The sequence below is a fragment of the Schistocerca gregaria genome, chromosome 4, assembly GCF_023897955.1.
Source record: "Schistocerca gregaria isolate iqSchGreg1 chromosome 4, iqSchGreg1.2, whole genome shotgun sequence".
Classification (NCBI taxonomy): domain Eukaryota; kingdom Metazoa; phylum Arthropoda; class Insecta; order Orthoptera; family Acrididae; genus Schistocerca; species Schistocerca gregaria.
In genome coordinates, this window is record NC_064923.1 from 564,464,816 (window position 1) to 564,485,108 (window position 20,293).

Below are 20,293 nucleotides of genomic sequence, written 5' to 3' on the forward strand. Positions count from 1 at the left end.
TAGGGTTGTCTCTCAAGCGTTACATTGTTTCGACGATTTCTCTGACCACAGTTCTTTGTAAATAATACGTGAAGCTGCTGCTGCTCGATTGTATGGTAGCTGGTTTGCTTTAAATACTACGTGTACATCATCTATTGGTACAATAAAGGGTTTCCTTTTAAAGTGTGTCCCTCCAAGGTGATGCTCTACAGAGTTTTCCCTATCTCATTTCATCATAACTCTGACTTCCACTCAAGAAGTACTTCTCTGCTAACGCCTCTCCTCCGATCATCTTTCTCAAGAGCAGATAAATTTACTGCTCATGGGATTGTTTGATGGTACTGTTGGTCCATGCGTAGGCTAAAATTGCTTGAACTTTCTTTGGCCGTAAGAAGAAAAATTTGTGAAATAGCTGGTGTTTTAAGTTATTTACGACGAATGCTCAAAAACCACCGTTTTTTGAAACATAAGTCATTAAACTGAGTTTCTAGAGGAAAGGTAAAATACAATTGCCAGAAAACTGCTAGAAAATATTAGGCGTTAATTTAATTGTAACTTCCAGAATAGCCAGGAAATGAGTCTGCAGTGTTCGACTAGGACTGTCTACGGGGTGATGCGTCTCTTTCGTGTGCTGTTGTCAACGAGTTGAATGGAATCCGCATTTAATCTTTTTCTTTTTCAAGTTACCAACGTTGTTAAGACTGAAACCAAACCGGATGAATAATTTAACGTTTGGTATAACTAAGATGAATTTTTTGCAAGTTTTTTTGTCAGAGTGAACCAGAATGATCAGTAATCACATTATTACACACTTGACCCATTTCAAGAGATCATGTTTCCGTCATCAGGCAAACCTATTACAAGAGTCTTCCCAATATATGCAAGATGAATAGCAGCGAACAAAGTCAGTCCTATCACACCATAAAAATCCGACTGCATCCCATGATTTGGCTTAGTAGGTCTACCAACAATCTCTAGCTTTCAGCAGCTCCGCCAAAACAATCTAACAACCTGTCTGAGACAGTGGAAGGGCAGTAGACGCTGGTTCAGTCTCCCGTTCGACAATCCAGATCTGGGATTTTCCTTAAACTGTATTGTTGCTAGTCCGGCCAACGTTTTACTGCTGTGTGATTTGATGAACTGCTGGATTGTAAGCCTTGTATGTCCATTTTGATGGTTATAGAGAGTGAGAATAAAGCATTTTCGTGCAAAAAATATTCTTTTGTAACTGGATACACCTATGCGATTTGCTGCAAATGGTATCTTAACTTATTAGGTTTTTATGGATACAGGTGCACATGTTTACGCGTGTTTTTTTTTTGGGGGGGGGGGGTAGCTTACCACATGAGGCTTTTGCGTACCAGTATACACTTCTACGTCCGCTGTGATATCATCAGTTACGGATATTTCAACTATGGTGATTGCTTCAACAAGACGGTGAACTGCCACGCTGGGAGCCATTTGTTCTGCAGTTCTTGGATGAAACATTTTCGGACAAGTAGATCGGTAGAGACGGTTCAATACCATGGTCACTTCGATCACCTAAGATAACCATTCATGACTTTTCTTGTGGAGTCATGGATGAAGTAATCAGGTGGGTTGGGTTGTTTTGGGGAAGGAGACCAGACAGCGAGATCATCGGTCACATCGGATTTGGGAAGGACGGTGAAGGAAGTCGGGCGTGCCCTTTGAAAGGAACCATCCCGGCATTTGCCTGGAGCGATTTAGGGAAATCACGGAAAACCTAAATCAGGATGACCGGACGCCGGATTGAACCGTCGTCCTCCCGAATGCGAGTCCAGTGTCTAACCACTGCGCCACCTCGCTCGGTAAGTAATCAGTTAATCAGTTCCTGATGAGCAAATTCATAATATGAATAGGAGACGTTGTCGAGGCGGTGACAGCAGAGATGCTGGCAAAGACATGGAAAGAAATTGTTTATCGCCCAGACGTGGAAGAGTTAAGCTACCATTTACAAGAAACCGCACAACTGGCTCTAGCATAACTTTTGTGAAATAAATTTTTATAATGATGGAAAGACTTTATACAATCCTGTACTCAAGAGTCATTTAAAATCTGCGCAATAGTGAAAGCAAAATAATAGCAATGTTGAGAGCAGCCAGTATAACAGAATTTTTTTTCGCCTTTATTTATTTAATTTTTTTTTAAATGGCCGGTTTCGTTTCAAAATGAACAAAATTTACATGCTACGTCACTGAAAAAGATCCCGCCCGGTGATCGATGTCGAGATGACAACTTATCAGAGAAATTCACATGTTATGCCAGAGGATAAAATCCTGACATACCGCGTAAGTTTTTCTGATCAGTTGGTCTACTCTTGTAACTCAAACTACAGGATCTGATTATGGTTCGTGTAGAACCGAATTCGGTCATTTTAGAAAATTTAGGCCATCGAGGTGAACAATGAAAGGAATTTTTTACAACCAGTGATTGCGAGTTTACTCTAAGTTCACTGTGTCAGTTTTTGCAAACGTGGTCAGTGCGACCTGGTGTTGTCATCGCTGAGTGATCGGGTCCGTTGCTCGAAACGTCTTGGAGACACTAGCATATTTGAGAGCCCGTTCCGTATGCTCGGGCTTTTGGTACCTGTGGGAACAAGCGGACGTTGTCCGCAGCCAACTTTGGAAGGTGGTCGGTGGGAGACAGAGCCGGGCGTCGAGCAGAAGGTTCGCGACGCACCCCGTCGCCACGTGCGACCACCCTCTGGGTGAGTCACGCCGCCCCCAGCGCGCCCTATAAATGGCGACGCGTGTAACGCGACCGCCCCGCTGCCGCTCCGCCCCCGCAGTCGCGCCGCCTCTAAGAATAGCCCCCCGCGGCCGCCGCCGGCACTTCCGAACGACGACTGGTCCGGCGCGCACCACGGATCCGGCCGCGAACGCCACAGCACCGCACCAGCAGCTCAGCACCGCAGCAGCGCCACAGCCAGCTCCGACCAACGCCCCCTCTTTGTGTCCGTTTCAGTCGAATCGTCGTCGTCGCGCCGAGTGAAGATGTCTTCCAGCGTGGCCAAGACCACCAAGTCCTACTCGTACCGCTCGACCGGCGGCGGCGGCGGCGCTGACGTCAGCATCGAGTACAGCGCCGACCTGAGCGCGCTCTCCCGGCTCGAGGTGAGTGCTGTCACAGCAGCAGCGAGGCCTGTCAAAGCGACAGCGGCGGCGCCACCCCCACCATTCACTGCACCAGCCATAGGGACTCCACGAATGTCAACACACGTGTCTGATATGGATCCTCGTGGAGAGAAATGGGTATAGATCCGAAAGCCTGTCAGTGGAGTTGAACAGCATATACTCACGTTTCACTTCATCTCACTTTCCGATTTAGCCTCCCCCACCAGTATATTGTACCAGTTGATGCGTTTCATCCTCACCTATTCAAATTTTGCATGGATCTCCTCCCCTCCCACGTTCTAACGTTCTACCTCTCCCTCCAATTACTTGAAGTCACACCCTCTATATTGTTTTCCATATACCTTTCTCCTCTATCCATCCACATCCTGATCCAGATGATAACCTTCTCACACCTTCTCAGACACCTGGAACACATTCTCCTACAAAATCTCCTCCCAACTCCCAGGATGTCCACCACCCTTGGGAAACCCCTCACACTCCATCTCCTTTCCCAGGTTCGTTTCGACGGCCTTCTCCAACCAGACGACGACATTATTCCTGAGACCTACCCATCCTCTCAACTATAACCTACCCTTGCGCTTTCAGAAAAAATGTACTCCTCAAACTAGAGTTCTCCTTCAACTGTCCTGATCTTGACCCTTAGCAATGTTTTCTCATATCATTTCCTCTCCAATGTCAGCTGCATCGAAATACCTCACCTATAGTATGTCACCAGTAGTACGCATCACCTTCCTCCTCACAGGTATAAGGCCAAACTCTCTCTTGCATCTCATCACGCTGAATACCATTTTTATTCCCAATAATTTATTCAGTGTTTAAGACAGGGTTGTTTCCAACAGGTCCACCCATAATAAATTTGTGAACAATGTAGATGGGGAAAAGTCCCTTTTTCTGTTTTGATTGACACATTGTACCATCTCCATAGTTTTCTTCCATATTTCACAGTATCTAATGCACTTTTGGTCCATACCATGATGAGACTCATATTCCATTAATTATTGCTATTATGATCGCAGACGTATATTCGAGTATGATATCATTTCTCTTTTCCAACACCAGTTGCTAATGTTCAAATGTAGTTCTTATGAAAAGTAAGAGGAAACAGACTTCTTGCTCGTCCCGCTCAAACCACCAATAGAAAAGCTGATCTTGTGGGAATGGATTTTGTAGTCTTGGAGAAGGTAATGTCACATGGATCAGATGGCTCCAAGCACTATGGGACTTAACATCTGAGGTCATCAGTCCCCTGGACTTAGAACTAAGTAAACCTAACTAACCTAAGGACATCACACAGATCCATGCCCAAGGCAGTATTCGGTTCCTTTCCCTGAACCAGGGAATCCAAACTAAAATAAAACTTCTAAGCACTCGCTCGTCGAGGTCTGAGTTGTGTAAAAGGTACTCATTCGATATTAATGATGTCACACTCAAACAATTTATCTGGTTGCACGAAACAAACAGGTTCCATAAAACTAAACTCTCCTTCACTCATAATTACTTAGTTACTCAGTAGCCTTCAAAAATAAGAATACACAACAAAACGTTAGCCGGCTGACTCCGTCAATAATTATATGCACCCTACAATATCATATTTATCCCAATCATATTTCACTAGAAGCCAATATCGTGCACAGAAGTAGCCGTGACGCATACATTTTTTATTCCAAACAACTACACATTCATTGAACGTCTCTCTTCATTGAATTAATAATAATTAAATGCATTAATTCAGCAATAGTTACAGTGACAAAGATGTTACCTTTGAAAAAAATTTATTTTCATTCCTGCCAATGGGAGTGGTGACAATTCAGATAAATACTTAAATGACAGGCTACAAAACCAAACGTTTTCGGTGCACTTCCCAGTCTGCCAGTCTCTTCCACACAATTTTCGGTCACTTTTCGCTTCTTTTGCCTTTGTCAGTCCTTTTTTAATGTGATTAATGACAAGTCTTACTGTGGCTCAGGGTGTAAGTTAAACTGTAGGTCCTGCTATAACGGTTAGGTATATCAGTTCGAAGTTTACAGTAAGGTAAGGGACAGCATGTCCAACAGGACAATGCATTGCGCGGCCCCTCCCGCCGGAGGTTCGAGTCCTCCCTCTGGTATGGGTGGTGTGTTGTTCTTAGCGAAAGTTAGTTTAAGTAATCTATAAGTCTAGGGACCGATGAACTCAGCAGTTTGGACCCTCAGGAATTCACACACATTTGAACATTTGAACAATGTATACTAAAGCACTGTGGCGTTCAAACCAAACTTCATGCTGAAGACAAGTTTATCTTTTCTTTTTTGAGGGGGGGTGGGGGGGGTGGGGAGGGGGAGAGGGGGGAGGCATGAAATATGGAGAGTAATGTCGTTGCTCATACTGTTCAGAGAACATCCTTGCATTCGCCTAGAATCATTTGGAAAGTCTGTGGAAAACCGTGTCACGATGATCTCTCAAAATATAGTTTAGACCTCCCTCTCATACTGCGATGTGATTATTACTGGCCCACTGAAGAAGGTTTACAGGCTATAAGTAAATTCTGCTTGTTGTGTTGTGCTGATCTTCAGTCCGAAGGCTGATTTGATATATATCAGCGTGCAAGTCTGACATGTGCAAGTCTCTTAATTTCTATGTAGAAACGGTAATGTACGATCACATCATTTGAAAGTGCTAAGTGGAGTCAAACCAAACTCTCCCTTTACAGTTTAACCCCCCACCCCCACCCCGCAACACACACACACACACACACACACAAACACACACACACACACACACACACACACACACACACACACACACACACACACATTTCCCTCCATTACAAAAATTAGCTATTCTTCTATGTATTAGGATCTGTCCTTTCAACCCACCCCTTCTTTTAGTGAAGTTCTGCCACAAAAAATTTCCCTTCTACCCTGTTCGTTTCAGTATCTCTTCTATAGCTTTCCGATCTACTCATCCTTCCATAGTTATCAGAATTACACATTCTTCCCTAGCACCACATTTTAAAAGCTCTTATTCAATACAAGGCTTCAATCCAGACTTTTACTTTAAGTATTGACAAGAAATTTCTCCATCATTTTTTTCCTAATGGGTGAAAAACTGTTGGAATATGGGAAATCTGTCAAATATTACAGACAATATAAGAAACCAGTTTTTAAGTAACTCATTCAACAGTTCATTATGTGGATTTTTAAGATCATAAGTTGCAAAGTGTGTGTGTGTCAAACTTAGTTACCGGCAGAGACTTAGATGTTGTTGCAACTCTCCTCAGATTTCAAACGGAAACTCCGGTTCATAACTTATATAGAGTATTCGCGATTTCTGTCTCTGACCACGAAAGAGCCAACTGAGCAATCTGACCAACAAAATTAACTGTCAAACACAGCTGGCCGATGTTTCCTCTTCTGCCAACAGTCTTCACATGAAATTATACCCTTCACATGACGCTAAAGGACAAATAGCTACTATAAAGTATAAACAACCAGATAGAAAGATCTTTCGGCAACCTTAGGCATCTGACAGTATTTGCATGGTTTCACCTCAGATAACTGTATCTATAAATCTGAAAATATTTATGCCAATTCTTACCTTCACAAAAGGTCTTCCACACCTGCTCTTACAAAATACAATTCCAAATTTATCTCAAAGTACGTAAAACTACAAGTTTCTCACTCTATCATTAAAAACTATAGTAAACGTTAAACTGCAGTCGTATAGTATGATAAGAGGGAGCATGCTTCCAACGGACTCAGTAATTTCATATTTAAATAAATCCAGTTTTAAATGTTCTATACCGTGCTAGTGAAACGTTGTCGTGGTTTTCATTGTTTTTGTCCTGGCGTAAATAAATACTGGTAATGTACATAACCTGCCAATTTACTTTCGAGGCATATTGGAAGAGTAGTTCTGAATGTTCTACGTAGCCTATGAAACTATCCCAAGCCATCTTTTTTCTTCTGTTTATTTCTTTTGTTGTCGATCGACCTGTTGACCTCTACTGCCGCACACGTGAAAACTAGTCACGTGATTCTATAATTTCATTGCTGATTTGCACAATTTTATTTTCAATACCTTCGCAATCATTGTATATTAAATGTCGGGAATCCGCTGCTATTATCTTCCGCCATTCAAGTGGGTTACTTCATGCGCGCTGCGACTGACTTCCTTTTTGTAATGGGGACAACACCTCATTTCCGGTCTGCCCAGCGGTTGGAAAACTTGCGTGTCAACCTCCGCACTCATTATGCTCTGTGCTCTAGAAATCTTCATCCAGTATCTAGCATACATCATGGTCTGTAAGCTTGGGTTTCTAGTAATTGTTGAATATCACTTCTTCATTTCGTACCGCAAGATCATATCTTATTCCCTTAAAGTCAGTACCGCCATTAGACTGTTGTTTATTTAGAGTATTACATTTACATTTACACAATCATGATTTTGGCTTCAAAGTGCCATTATCAACTGTTTTGAGTGTCATATAGCCGTCTTCGGCAATTTCGTAAGTGTAAATGTAACACTGTAAATAAACAACAGTCTAATGGCGGTACTGACTTTAAAGGAATATATTATGACTGTGGCTCCACATTATGAAAAAATTATTAAGTAGCTTATTGCGATCGGTCTAATTCTTAGAACCTTTTAGGAAAACCAACTGTTCAGCTGGTGTTCAGCTGGTCTATTTTGAAAGTCTCCACTTTCACAATATACAATGCATTCTCGTCACATAAAATATCTGAAATTGCCCTTCACACTGTGCAGCGGATGTTTATCCAACGTAGGCAGTCTTAAAAAGCGTCTGCATCCTCAAACTTGATACATAAGAATCATAGCAATTCAAAATATTTATCCATTTCGGCTACGCATTCACTACCTTATTCGGGTCTGTAGTTGAACCATTTCTATGCTTATATTAATGATCGACACTGATTTTTCACGATGTCGAGACACTAATATTTCCGTTCTTTTTGTGTTGTTACCAAAGGAATACATTTTAACACAATGGTCGAATATAACACAGATTGAGGTGTTTACAGGCCTAATTATTAGGTGTGATGGCACCTTAACGATTGCGTTTTTGATCACAATACTTCGATGTAGTTTTGATTAGTTACTGTAAGTGATGGCCCTCAACGTATTCGGTATTATGCTGCTGAAACATTCCCCTGCAGCCGTTTTGCAGTCCATATATCGTGTTCATCTAGACAATCATTGTAAGTATTTTATGTCTACGAACGCAGTAATCGGAATAATGTGTACCCGACATTACCAGAGTGCGAGCCGATATATGTATCTTATGTGGTAGACTATCTGTAAAAAGAGAGAAATGGCGCGTGAATTTAACTATAAGATTGTAGTGGGTAAAACGCGCGGCTGAATTTACTTCTAATGTCAACAGTAATTTTGATGCATTTTTCCTCTTCCTTGACCACATTTATCCAGCTGCACGCAAACTATTATTGCTTTCTTTAATGCAGTAGCAGTGAGGTCCACATATTGTCACGTCGTCTTCGATCCCAAGATTGGATTCGTGAATCTCTTCACGCTAGTCCATCCTGTGCTAGTCTCTCCTTTCTGCGTAAATACCTCCACCTACATCCATTTGAAACTGCTTACTGTATTCTAGCCTTCGTCTTCCTCTACAACTTTTACATCTACATCTACATCTACATGGTTACTCTGCAATTCACATTAAAGTGCCTGTCAGAGGCTTCATCGCACCATTTTCATACTACTTGTCTACCATTCCACTCTCGAATGGCGTGTGGGATAAAGGAACACCTAAATCTTTCCGTTCCAGCTCTGAGCCGGCCGAAGTGGCTGTACGGTTCTAGGCGCTACAGTCTGGAGCCGCGCGGCCGCTACGGTGTGTGATGTCCTTAGTTAGGTTTAAGTAGTTCTAAGTTCTAGGGGACTGATGACCTCAGCAGTTAAGTCCCGTAGTGCTCAGAGCCATTTGAACCATTTTTTTCCAGCTCTGATTTCTCTTATTTTATTATGATTACTCCTCACTCTTCCCTCCATTCTCAAATTAACCCTTCCCCGAACTCTCAGGATGTCTCTCACCTACTTGTCCCTTCCTTAGTAAAGTTGTGCAATAAAGATCTTATAACATCGATTAAATTCAGTACTTCTGCATTCGTTATTCTGTATACACATTGACCTTCAGCATTCCTCTGTAACGCCATGTAAGTATGCAATTTTCGAATCCTTTTCTCGTTTTGACTGCCTCTGAACGTCAGCAGACATCAAGTCTCTGCGACAACTGTACACAGAAAAATCGTTGCAAAACCCTCTTCACAGGCTTTTAACTGTGAACAGTACGAATCGATTTGGTTAAATATTCTTACAAAAATATTTTGACTGTAATAGATAAGTAAATTCGTCACACGTCACCCTAAACAAATACTACGTTTAGGCGTAAAATCTTCCAGTTTAACAACGACACCGTAACATTTTTTCATGATGTTCTAAAGTGAACAGACACACAGGAACGATAGGCACACGAAACGTGCATTAAGTAAATCGTGCCGTTCAGTAGAGTTCTGCAGCGAAGAGCTATTTCCTGAGAGATAAATTTGGTTACATTGCTCAGCAGTGAAAATACGATGGAAATTACTATCCGGCTTTTTAGGGAGTGATCTCATATGCCCGAAATATCTGCGGCACGACATGAAACTCTTCCATGCGATGCGCCTTCTTCCCGTTGATTCACACAGCACACTTGCACGAGACAAAGAAACGACGACGGGCAGCGTGGGCAGGGAGAGCAAGGGAAGGGGCGAGCGCGGGCAGAAATAGACACGCGCTGTGGGCCAAGCCTGCAGAGGCGGTGTAGCGGCCGAGGTCCACCTCTCCCAGAGTACACGTCAGACGTGGCAGGCGCAACGCAGCGTCACAGTCATTAGGGAAAAAAAGTTCACAAAACTCAAGCTAATTCACTCCACAAACTGGGAGGAAGGAAGATTAGGGTTTAACGTCCCGCCGACATCGAGGTCATTAAAGACGGAGCCCAAGCTCGGATTAGTTTAAGGATGGGGAAGGAAATTGAACTACCCTCTCAAAGGAACCATCCCAGAATTTGCCTAAAGCGACTTAAGAAAATCACGGAAAACTAAAATCTGTATGGACGGGCGTGCATTTGAACTGTCATCCTCCCGAAAGCAAGTCCAGTGTGCTAACAAAATTTACTTATCACATGCAATACTACAACGTGTAAACGAAATCGTCATTTTACAATCTTATGCACTCAGCTTTCATTTTACACTACTGACCATTAAAATTGCTACACCAACAAGGAATGCAGATGATAAACGGGTATTCATTGGACAAATATATTATACTAGAACTGACGTGTGATTACATTTTCACGCAGTTTGGGTGCATAGATCCTGAGAAATCAGTACCCAGAATAACCACCTCTGGCCGTAATAACGGCCTTGATACGCTTGGGCATTGAGTCAAACAGAGCTTGGATGGCGTTTACAGGTACAGCTACCCATGCAGCTTCAACACGATATCACAGTTCATCAAGAGTAGTGACTGGCGTATTGTGACGAGCCAGTTGCTCGGCCGCCATTGACCAGACATTTTCAGTTGGTGAGAGATCTGCAGAATGTGCTGGCCAGGGCAGCAGTCGAACACTTTCTGTATCCAGAAAGGCCCGTACAGGATCTGCAACATGCGGTTGTGCATTATCCTGCTGAAATGTAGGATTTCCTAGGGATCGAATGAAGGGTAGAGCCACGGGTCGTAACTCATCTGAAATGTAACGTCCACTGTTCAAAGTGCCGTCAATACGAACAAGAGGTGAACGAGACGTGTAACCAATGGCACCCCATACCATCACGCCGGGTGATACGCCAGTATGGCGATGACGAATACACGCTTCCAATGTGCGTTCACCTCGATGTCGCCAAACACGGATGCGAGCATCATGATGCTGTAAACAGAAGCTGGATTCATCCGAAAAAATGACGTTTTGCCATTCGTGCACCCAGGTTCATCGCTGAGTACACCATCGCAGCCGCTCCTGTCTGTGATGCAGCGTCAGGGGTAACCGCAGCCATGGTCTCCGAGCTGATAGTCCAAGCTGCTGCAAACGTCGTCGAACTGTTCGTGCAGATGGTTGTTACTAACGTCCCCATCTGTTGGCTCAGGGATCGAGACGTGGCTGCACGATCCGTTACAGCCATGCGGATAAGATGCCTGTCGTCTCGACTGCTAGTGATACGAGGCCGTTGGGATCCAGCACGGTGTTCCGTATTACCTTCCTGAACCCACCGATTCCATATTCTGCCAACAGTCATTGGATCTCGACCAACGCGATCAGCAGTGTCACGATACGATAAACCGCAATCGCGATAGGCTACAGTCCGATCTTTATCAAAGTCGGAAACGTGATGGTACGCATTTCTCCTCCTTACACGTGTCATCACAACAACGTTTCACCAGGCAACGCCGGTCAACTGCTGTTTGTGTATGAGAAATCGGTTGGAAACTTTCCTCATGTCAGCACGTGTAGGTGTCGCCACCGGCGCCAATCTTGTGTGAATGCTCTGAAAAGCTAATCATTTGCATATCACAGCATCTTCGTCCTGTCAGTTAAATTTCTCGTCTGTAACACGTAATCTTCGTGTTGTAGCAATTTTAATGGCCAGTAGTGTATTACTTCTGTCATGACCTATGTTAAGTACACTGACTTCATTTTTAGGACCTATGACGATTTATACGATTGAAATTCGTAGTATATAAAAAGATTTTATCAAACACGAGTTTCGTCTGATGGTCGTGGGTTTCTTTATACATTTAAAAGCTGTGGGACAGCTTTTGAATAATTCGCTGGAAATCTGGACTAGTCTCTCGAACGAACATAAGCCTGCATGTTGAGTGCACGCAAATTTGCCACCTGGCGTGCTATAGTAAATACGCTTATTATGTCTCTCGAACAGTAAAAACTGCTTCTGATGCGTTATAGCAAAGAGTTTTTCTAGTGTAATTATTGAATTATTTTAACGCATCAATAAAAAGTCTATTTGATTTTCAAACTACGGGCCTACTAGATGTACTTGGAGAGAAACAATGTCATGGTATCCTGCCAGTAGAACGTGCGCGTCTTCGTCAATCTATGTTGTTTGGATCATCAACCCTAAGGCTACTTTGATGCATTTCTATTTCTCCATCCCAGCCGCTATCGCGCCTCCCCCCTCCCACACCCAGGTTTAAGGTACGAGTCAAGTACTGATATACGCCAAACCATTCATCCTCTTTGTTTTGCTATGTTCTTCATTCAACTACTTCTTCCTCACTTGGTCGCTGCTGGACGTCTTCATTCCTTACTCGAACAACCCATGTGATCTTCAGCAGTCTCCAATAACACTCGTGCATTTCAAAGCTCCCCAAACTGATACATATTCACAATTTGGGATACGGGGGTGGGGGGAATGGGGGGCTGGTCGGTTGATTTGTGACACTGATGTCATTTCACTCCTAGGGGTGGAGGTGGCAGTAGCAACAGTTGACATGTATAGCATAACTCTGGGACGCTTGGAGCAATGTCAACCAAATTTTGTACACTATATGGAAAAAATGCTTTTGAACTACGACGCGGTGACACACTTACCGCGAATAGAGATGGAGGTTTGGTTAGGGGAGGGAAAGGGGTGAAAAGTAAGTATAACTCTAGAACCAAACTTAGTACACATGTGTCTTACGATCTACGAAAAAATACTGTGGGTTTTACACAGTTCCAACATCCTTATTTTTGGGTTTGTGTGGGAAAGCGGTGACATAAAAATAATCTATATCATGACCTTGCTTTCTTATTTGTATACTCTATCTATACCTCTAGGAGGCACGGAAATAAATTAAGTTTGCTTTTACACTACAAACAGGTTTTATTACTTTTCGTATCTATTAAAAGGTTGTGTTAAGTGAGTAACTGGACAGCACTCGGTGAGCAGCTGTTTCTAATAAGACTTCCACTTTAATTCCTCGTATCTACTTAATCTATTGTTACTATTTTACCGGTAGAAATGGTTATGAACGTTGATGGTGAACTGGCCCAAAACTGCATTTTTATTCCAGGTCATTCATACAGAAATGATGTTTTCCTTGTGAGACGCATCTTCGTGCGTCGCAGAGAAAAACAAAACAGCATAACCAAGCGATAACACAGCAGGTGAACTGCACAATGCACCATGAAGATTCTGACTTTCCTAAATACCGCTCTGGTGCACTTTAATAGCTGCCTTTCGTTTCAACGTTGTATTGTTGATTTTTGTTGGGTATCTTCTTAGGAGTACAATTTGTACATACGTTCTTATTTTTGTGTCTTCTATATCGTCTTTTCTTCCTTTCACATAAGCCAGATTATCGAGCCAAAATACCCTGAGATGCTAACTCTATGCCTCCTGTCACGAAAGGGCTAGGTGGCGCAGTAGTCAGACACCTGACTCGCATTCGGGAGGACAGCGGTTCAGATCCATGCCCGGCCCCCTGATTTAGGTGTTCTGTGGTAGCCTTGAATCGCTGAAGTCAAACTACACAATGAAACACACATAACAGTGTGCCTTCCCTTACGAGCTCGTGATTCGTTTCTAATGATCTCGTCATCGACAGGTCATTAGGACATCAAGCCCTGACCCTATCTTTCTTCCTTCCTGGCACAAAGAAAGTAATGAACGGTTACACTAGCCCAAGTATCTCTCACATTTTCTCAGCAGACACAATTTTGAACGTAGTCTGCTCGAGTGACGAACGTTGTTTACTTTCAGCTATAGCTGCAAGTGAAGAAATATCATGTCGTAGACGAAACAGTGAGTTGTTTCCTGAGACACCATCTGTCGAAATATGGAGGCTTGTTCAATTCGTCTTACAGTTTGCCTCTTCTTTTATTATTGTACACTTTGGAAGCTTCATACTTTTTTTCTTATTTGCTGCCCCGTTTCTTTGGTATTCTGTTGAAATACTTCTTCTCGAGTGTATTTCCTATAGTCACGTGGAACTGCGAAATGTAGTTTCCGTTGTGATTTCAGATTTATACGACATACCAGCGTTCGCTTTATTTCGCTTTAGCACAATTTCAGAGTAAAATCAGACAAATTACGTGCTTCTTTCAGAATGATAGAGTTAATTAGTTCCAGTTATGCACCTCTTCATAAAATATATTTCATTCAGTCAACTGAAAATTTTCAAAATACTTTTTACCGTTCTATCTGATGTGCACTTTTTATCTATTTTGTTTTGTTAGATTACGTCTCATCCGCCTTTGGATTGAAACTAGTCTTGTGACATGCATACGGGTAGATGCTAGATTTGGTAATATAATATTCTCTAGGTTTATGTCCCAAACACGTAATCAGCCAACATATGGTAATTAAAAATATTTTTTTCATGTCATCAGTCTTATGAATGTTTTGATGCTGCCCCTTATGATTACCTCTCCTGTATCAATCTCTACATCTCAAAGTAGCACTTAACACACAACTTCCTCAGTTCTTCGTTGCAATTACTCTAAGTTTTGCCTTGTCTACAAATTTTGAAATTTACGGCTCCCACTAGTAGAACTGAATGTATTCTACGATGTCTCGTCACGTATCCTATCGGCACGTCATTCAGCCTCTTTTTCTAAACACAGTTCTCTAGTTCTTCAAATGTTCTAATGTGTGTGAAATCTTGTAGGACTTAACTGCTAAGGTCATCAGTCCCTAAGCTTACACACTACTTAACCTAAATTATCCTAAGGACAAACACACACACACCCATGCCCGAGGGAGGACTCGAACCTCCGCCGAGACCAGCCTCACGGTCTATGGCTGCAGAGCCTTATCCGCTCGGCTAATCCCGCGCGGCACCAGTTCTTCCTTTATTCGTCTATTCTACGGAGAATGTCACCACTAATTATCTTATCGGCCCACATAATTTACAGTATCAACACCTCAGCCCGAATATTTCAATTCTATTCTTTTTAGCTTCATAATAACAATGACAGTAACAGTAATAACTTTCGTCTTACTTTGGTGGGAACTGCAGTGACACAAAGAGTGTTACAAATAATAATAAGCATAAATTTCTTTATAGTAGAGTTTCCCTTTAGATCAGTTTCTCTTTTTCTTTCCCTAAGGCTCAGTGTGTCTATATATTTCTGATGGGGGACAAGGGCTGCGTGAATGGGGAGCACACATACTAACAATAAAGTATGCAATTATTGGTTTTTGGAAGTGGGAATCAAATGCACATCAGAACTTCTTGCAAGTATTTAGGTTTTCTACTGCTGTAAAACTCAATTCACTTCACAGTAGATATAGGACTCGGTTATTCAGCTGTCCTTCGAAGTTGCTACCCTACTATGTTATCAGTCGACCCAAAAAGCGACGGAAGTTTCTCTGTTTGCGCCCTGTAGTTACAGCAGTTTTTAGTAGCTGCTTTTCTGAGGTACAGTCGATAGCTCTTTTCATATGTTCCGCCTACCTCTGTTTTGGATAACAGTACGCCAAGTACCCTAGAGCAGTCAAAGAGAAAAGACCCTAAAGAGCTAAGCTGAAGGTACACGAACTAGCTCATTTGTGTGGCCCGAAACCCTTAATGACAATGTGAAAATAGTAGGTGACGTAAAAATACATACGAAACGATTGTAAGTTGTTGCTCGGAAAAAGCAAAGTACTTCGTAAGTACTGGCATTCAAAAAGCAAGTTTATAACAGCAAAACGCCTTCCCCCACATCCAGAAGACGTGCAGCCCATAGCATCTGCTACCTGATGATTGCCGTGTGGCGTGTGGCCGGCTAGAGCTGCCAGTTGCCACTCAGCTTTCCCAGCCCTTAACGTCACCTGCTCGAACCGGCACCACTGCTTCTGCTTCCAGCTCCTGTTCAGTCGTCCTTTTACTGAACTGAGTCGTTCAAGTGCCTGAAATTCGTTGGAATGCCTGAAACAATACTCGTTTTTAATTCATACAGAAAGCAGTATGTCGTAGAATACTGTTAGTAAGTCTCTCGTGGAAAACGTGTTAGTGCTTGGTGAGCCCCATTCCCTCTTAGTCCGTCCGTGCATCCACACACACACACACACACACACACACACACACACACACACTCACGAAGTGAGAAAGAGAATGAAGGAGGCGAACCCACACACACACACACACACACACACACACACACACACACACACACGAAGTGAGAAAGAGAATGAAGGAGGCGAACACATTGAGATAGAAAACTTTTGCTCCAAATTATCTTTTCGAGAGTTAAATTATACGTTCATGACGTTGCCCTTATCAAATGGAATTCCTGAAGTAATACTCGTGAAGTGTAGTGCTCTTGTAATAAGGTAGATGGTGCTTTGCCCTGGGATCATTTTAATATCCGTTGAAATTTCTCTCCGTGTAGAACCTAATTGCATGTTTTGGACAAGACCAATTGTTGATACTTGTTTACTCTATGAGGTATTTCGTTATTGCCTCTCAAAAACATTATGCTGCATTTGCAGAATTGTCTGTTTTATTGTGTGACCACATCTCCCTAATTTAAAAAATATTCACTAACATTATTTTGCTGCTACCTCCTGTACTATTCTACAGTATTATCATATTGCTATCTGTTTCTTGTATGAAGCTTCCTGGCAGATTAAATCTGTTTGCCCGACCGAGACTCGAACTCGGGACCTTTGCCTTTCACGGGCAAGTGCTCTCCCATCTGAGCTACCGAAGCACGACTCACGCCCGGTCCTCACAGCTTTACTTCTGCCAGTATCTCGTCTCCTACCTTCCAAACTTTACAGAAGCTCTCCTGCAAACCTTGCAGAACTAGCACACCTGAAAGAAAGGACACTGCGGAGACTTTTCTTTTATAAAACTTTTTGGTTCCCTTAAAAGTGTATGAAGAACGTAATTGCAAATAAATGTTAGAACATTATATATATATATATGCTGTTCCGACATTCAGTTTGAAGACTGGTTTGATGTAGTTCTCCAAGCTAGTATCACCAACGCAATTCTCTTCATCTCTGTGTAACTATTGCGATGTACATCCACTTCATCTTGTTAACTGCAGACAAGCCACCATTACTAAATTTACAACTCATTGATACCTTTGGATGTGTCCTACCACTTTATCCCTTCTTTAAGCAAGTTGCGCCATTTTCTCTCCCATTATGTCCACATTTAAAATCTATATAAGACATAAATATATAGGAAAACCTCGCCAACACTTAAATTTACTATTGATGTTAACTTATTCCTTTTTTTAGCGGAAAGCTTTTCTTTCTAGTGCCAATCTACAGTTCCTCTCTACTTCTTCTGTCGTCATTTATTGTCTTGTACACGTAGGAAAATTCGTCTGCTAGTTTTCGTGTCTCATGTCTTAATCTATTTCTCACAGCATCACCTGCGTTATCTCGACTACATACAATCAGCCTTATACTACTTTACTCAAAGTTCATCTTAAAACTTTTTAAGACACCGTTTAATTCGTTCAACTGGCCATCCAAGTACTTTTACATCTGTGAAACAACTAGGTCATCGGCAAACCTCAGACCTTTTATTTCTTCTCTCTGAACTTTAATTCCTTCTCCCATCTTCCTTTGGTTTTCTTTACTGCCTGCTCACTCTATAGACTGAATGAATTGTCAGTTAATGTGAGACTCTATATCTCTATCTCTTCTCAACTTTCGCCTCAATTTCATGTTATTCGACTCATAACTGCAGTCTAGTTTCTAAACAAGTTATGAATAACCTTCGCACCCTTTATTTTGCCCTTGCACCTTCTGTCTATCTTCTAAGATATCATATAGGGCCAGTATTGCCTCGAATGTTCCTACGTTTCTCCTAAACCCAAACCGATCTTCATACCAGTTGGCGTTTACCAGTTTTACCAGTCTTATATAAAGCATTTTTATCAGCATTCTGCAACACTGACTTATTAAATTGATGTTTTGGTAACACTCGTCTATATAGTATTGTATACGTTACATACAGAATCAGTTCAATGTTCTGCCATGCATAACCGTCATAATTTCAGTATGAAAATAATTTAAATTTCTACTAATATGATCCAACTTTGATATATGAAATTTTTTCGCGATTGAGGAATCTTTCTGACGTTAGCTGCTTTGGGTATGAATATATTACCTATTGGTGACACATGAAAATGGGTGACGGACCGGGACTCAACCCGGATTTCCCACTTGTCACCAGCGGTCATCTTAAACACTTCGGTTACCCGAGAACACTTCCAGGACCGATACAAACTTCCGAGTGTCGTATTACCTACGAACGCATTGCTCGCAACTTTACTAGGATTCCCGCTACAGGGTTTCAATAAGACAAGAGGTCTTGATAGTTAGTATTATGATCGCAATTTTGCACGTCAAGGCGTGTAATTCTTATTTCTTAACAATGTCTGAAGAACCAGACATTGGTGACGATCTTGCGACTGTACTAAAGGTATAAACGTTATTCGCAACTGCGGACCCTTTCTGACATTAGCTGCATTACGTGTGAAGCATTACCTCTTGGTGACTCCGATAGCCGAAGTGGTTAAGGTTATGATCGCTCACAATAAGTGGGAAATCTGGGTTCGAGTCCTGGTCCGGCACAGGTTCTCATGTGGTACAATAGGTAACATTTTCATATGTAATGCAACTAATGTCAAAAAAATTCCACAATTACGAATAAATGATATTAATTTTGAACAACTGCAAGGTAGTCACCAATGTCTGTTTCTTCACATATTGTTAAAAATAAGCAACAAGAATTACCAGCAGAGCCATTTGAAAGTAATTCCTTGAAAATCACTATTATCTAAGATAGAATACGGGATGCGTTACATTTATTGGCTCAATCATTAGAAACAATAGTAATATCCTAGAAAGATTCATTTTGTAAACATGGTAAAATCTGCGAGAATGAAATATTTGTAACTAACTTCTTGTTTGAGAACAGATAATGTCATAAAATATTCATTTATAACTCGGATTGGTACGCACGGCTAATCAGCATCCTAGAAGCCACAGATGCTTCCAGCAAGGCAACATACTGAGTAAGCAAGAGAGTTCGAATTAACCAGAATGTAATTCAGTCTCTGTGACCAATTTTGCACAGCTCCTCGAATAGAACAAAGGACGTGGTCGCAGATATTAGCCTGTCAGCTCACTTCGTATATCACAGCGCAGAAATTACAGGGGTTAGGCGGCGGTCCAAATCCCCTTGGCTTTAGCCACTACACAAGATACACCTAACTGGAAATACATTTGCTTTGTCACGCACCAAGAATTTCACAGACAAACAGGTTACAATCCCAACTCAGAAACACGGCTGTCATAGAAAGAGAAACTTAAAGACATTCAGTAACTATTCTGCTGGCAGGTTAAAAGAAAGCGAATGTAAAGATAACTATATAGCGCCGTGGATACGCATGCAACCTCCTCCTTGCTGAGCAGTACCACACAGAGTTTCAGAATCTGAACTCGCGATGAGGCTGTTTCAGACCTCTGTCTAGTTTTTTTATGTTTTCCATATACGTATTAAAACTAACGGTCAGATGGATGCTTTGTACGTAGTAAGCCGATATTCTTCCTCGAACTATTCCTGTTCCAGTCTGGGCTCTGTCTCTCATGCCCTTATCGTCGAGGTCACGTTAAATCCCAATCTTCATTCTTCTTTTTTGCTTTCACCGCAAGGCCATTACATAATAAAGTACTACAACATCCTTCGTGCTGAGGCGTTAAAGCTGAAGGAATGAGTAAACTTTGATAATTTAACTTCGCTTTTCCTGACAGCCATGAGAACATGAATTTGTGGCCTCATACAATATACAGTTCAGTACATTAAACTATTGAATATGAACTTATGCAGCTGAAAATGTGCGAAGAAATCTGAAATGACTTGGGCCTCTCCTTCTGATTTAGAATTCATCACTGAAAGCTTCCTGTGGGTAGTCTCCTGGATGAAACGAAATGATAGCAATTACCAATCTTAGACTAACACGAAAATTTAAAAATTACGGTACGAAGACGTCATAATTTCACATTTCTAAAGGCGAACTGTCTCTGTTACAGGACAAGATCCGACTGCTTCAGGATGATCTGGAGTCCGAGAGGGAACTGCGTGCAAGGGTGAGTATGGCTACTTATGGTCCAAACAGATGTCCCTAACTAACACAGCTGCTTCATTTT

The 20,293-nt window shown here is 41.9% G+C and overlaps 1 protein-coding gene across 4 annotated transcripts in view; it reads left to right on the plus strand.

Annotated features, from left to right (window-relative positions):
• The window catches only part of LOC126267991 (paramyosin, long form), a 179,824-nt gene that overhangs the window by 47,326 nt on the left and 112,205 nt on the right, over nt 1-20,293 (plus strand). For all 4 annotated transcript variants that reach the window (XM_049973353.1, XM_049973352.1, XM_049973354.1 and 1 more), the window contains exons 2-3: nt 2,965-3,113; nt 20,177-20,233. In XM_049973353.1, the coding sequence (XP_049829310.1) occupies nt 2,965-3,113; nt 20,177-20,233 (206 nt within the window). The remainder of the gene's footprint in view (nt 1-2,964; nt 3,114-20,176; nt 20,234-20,293) is intronic.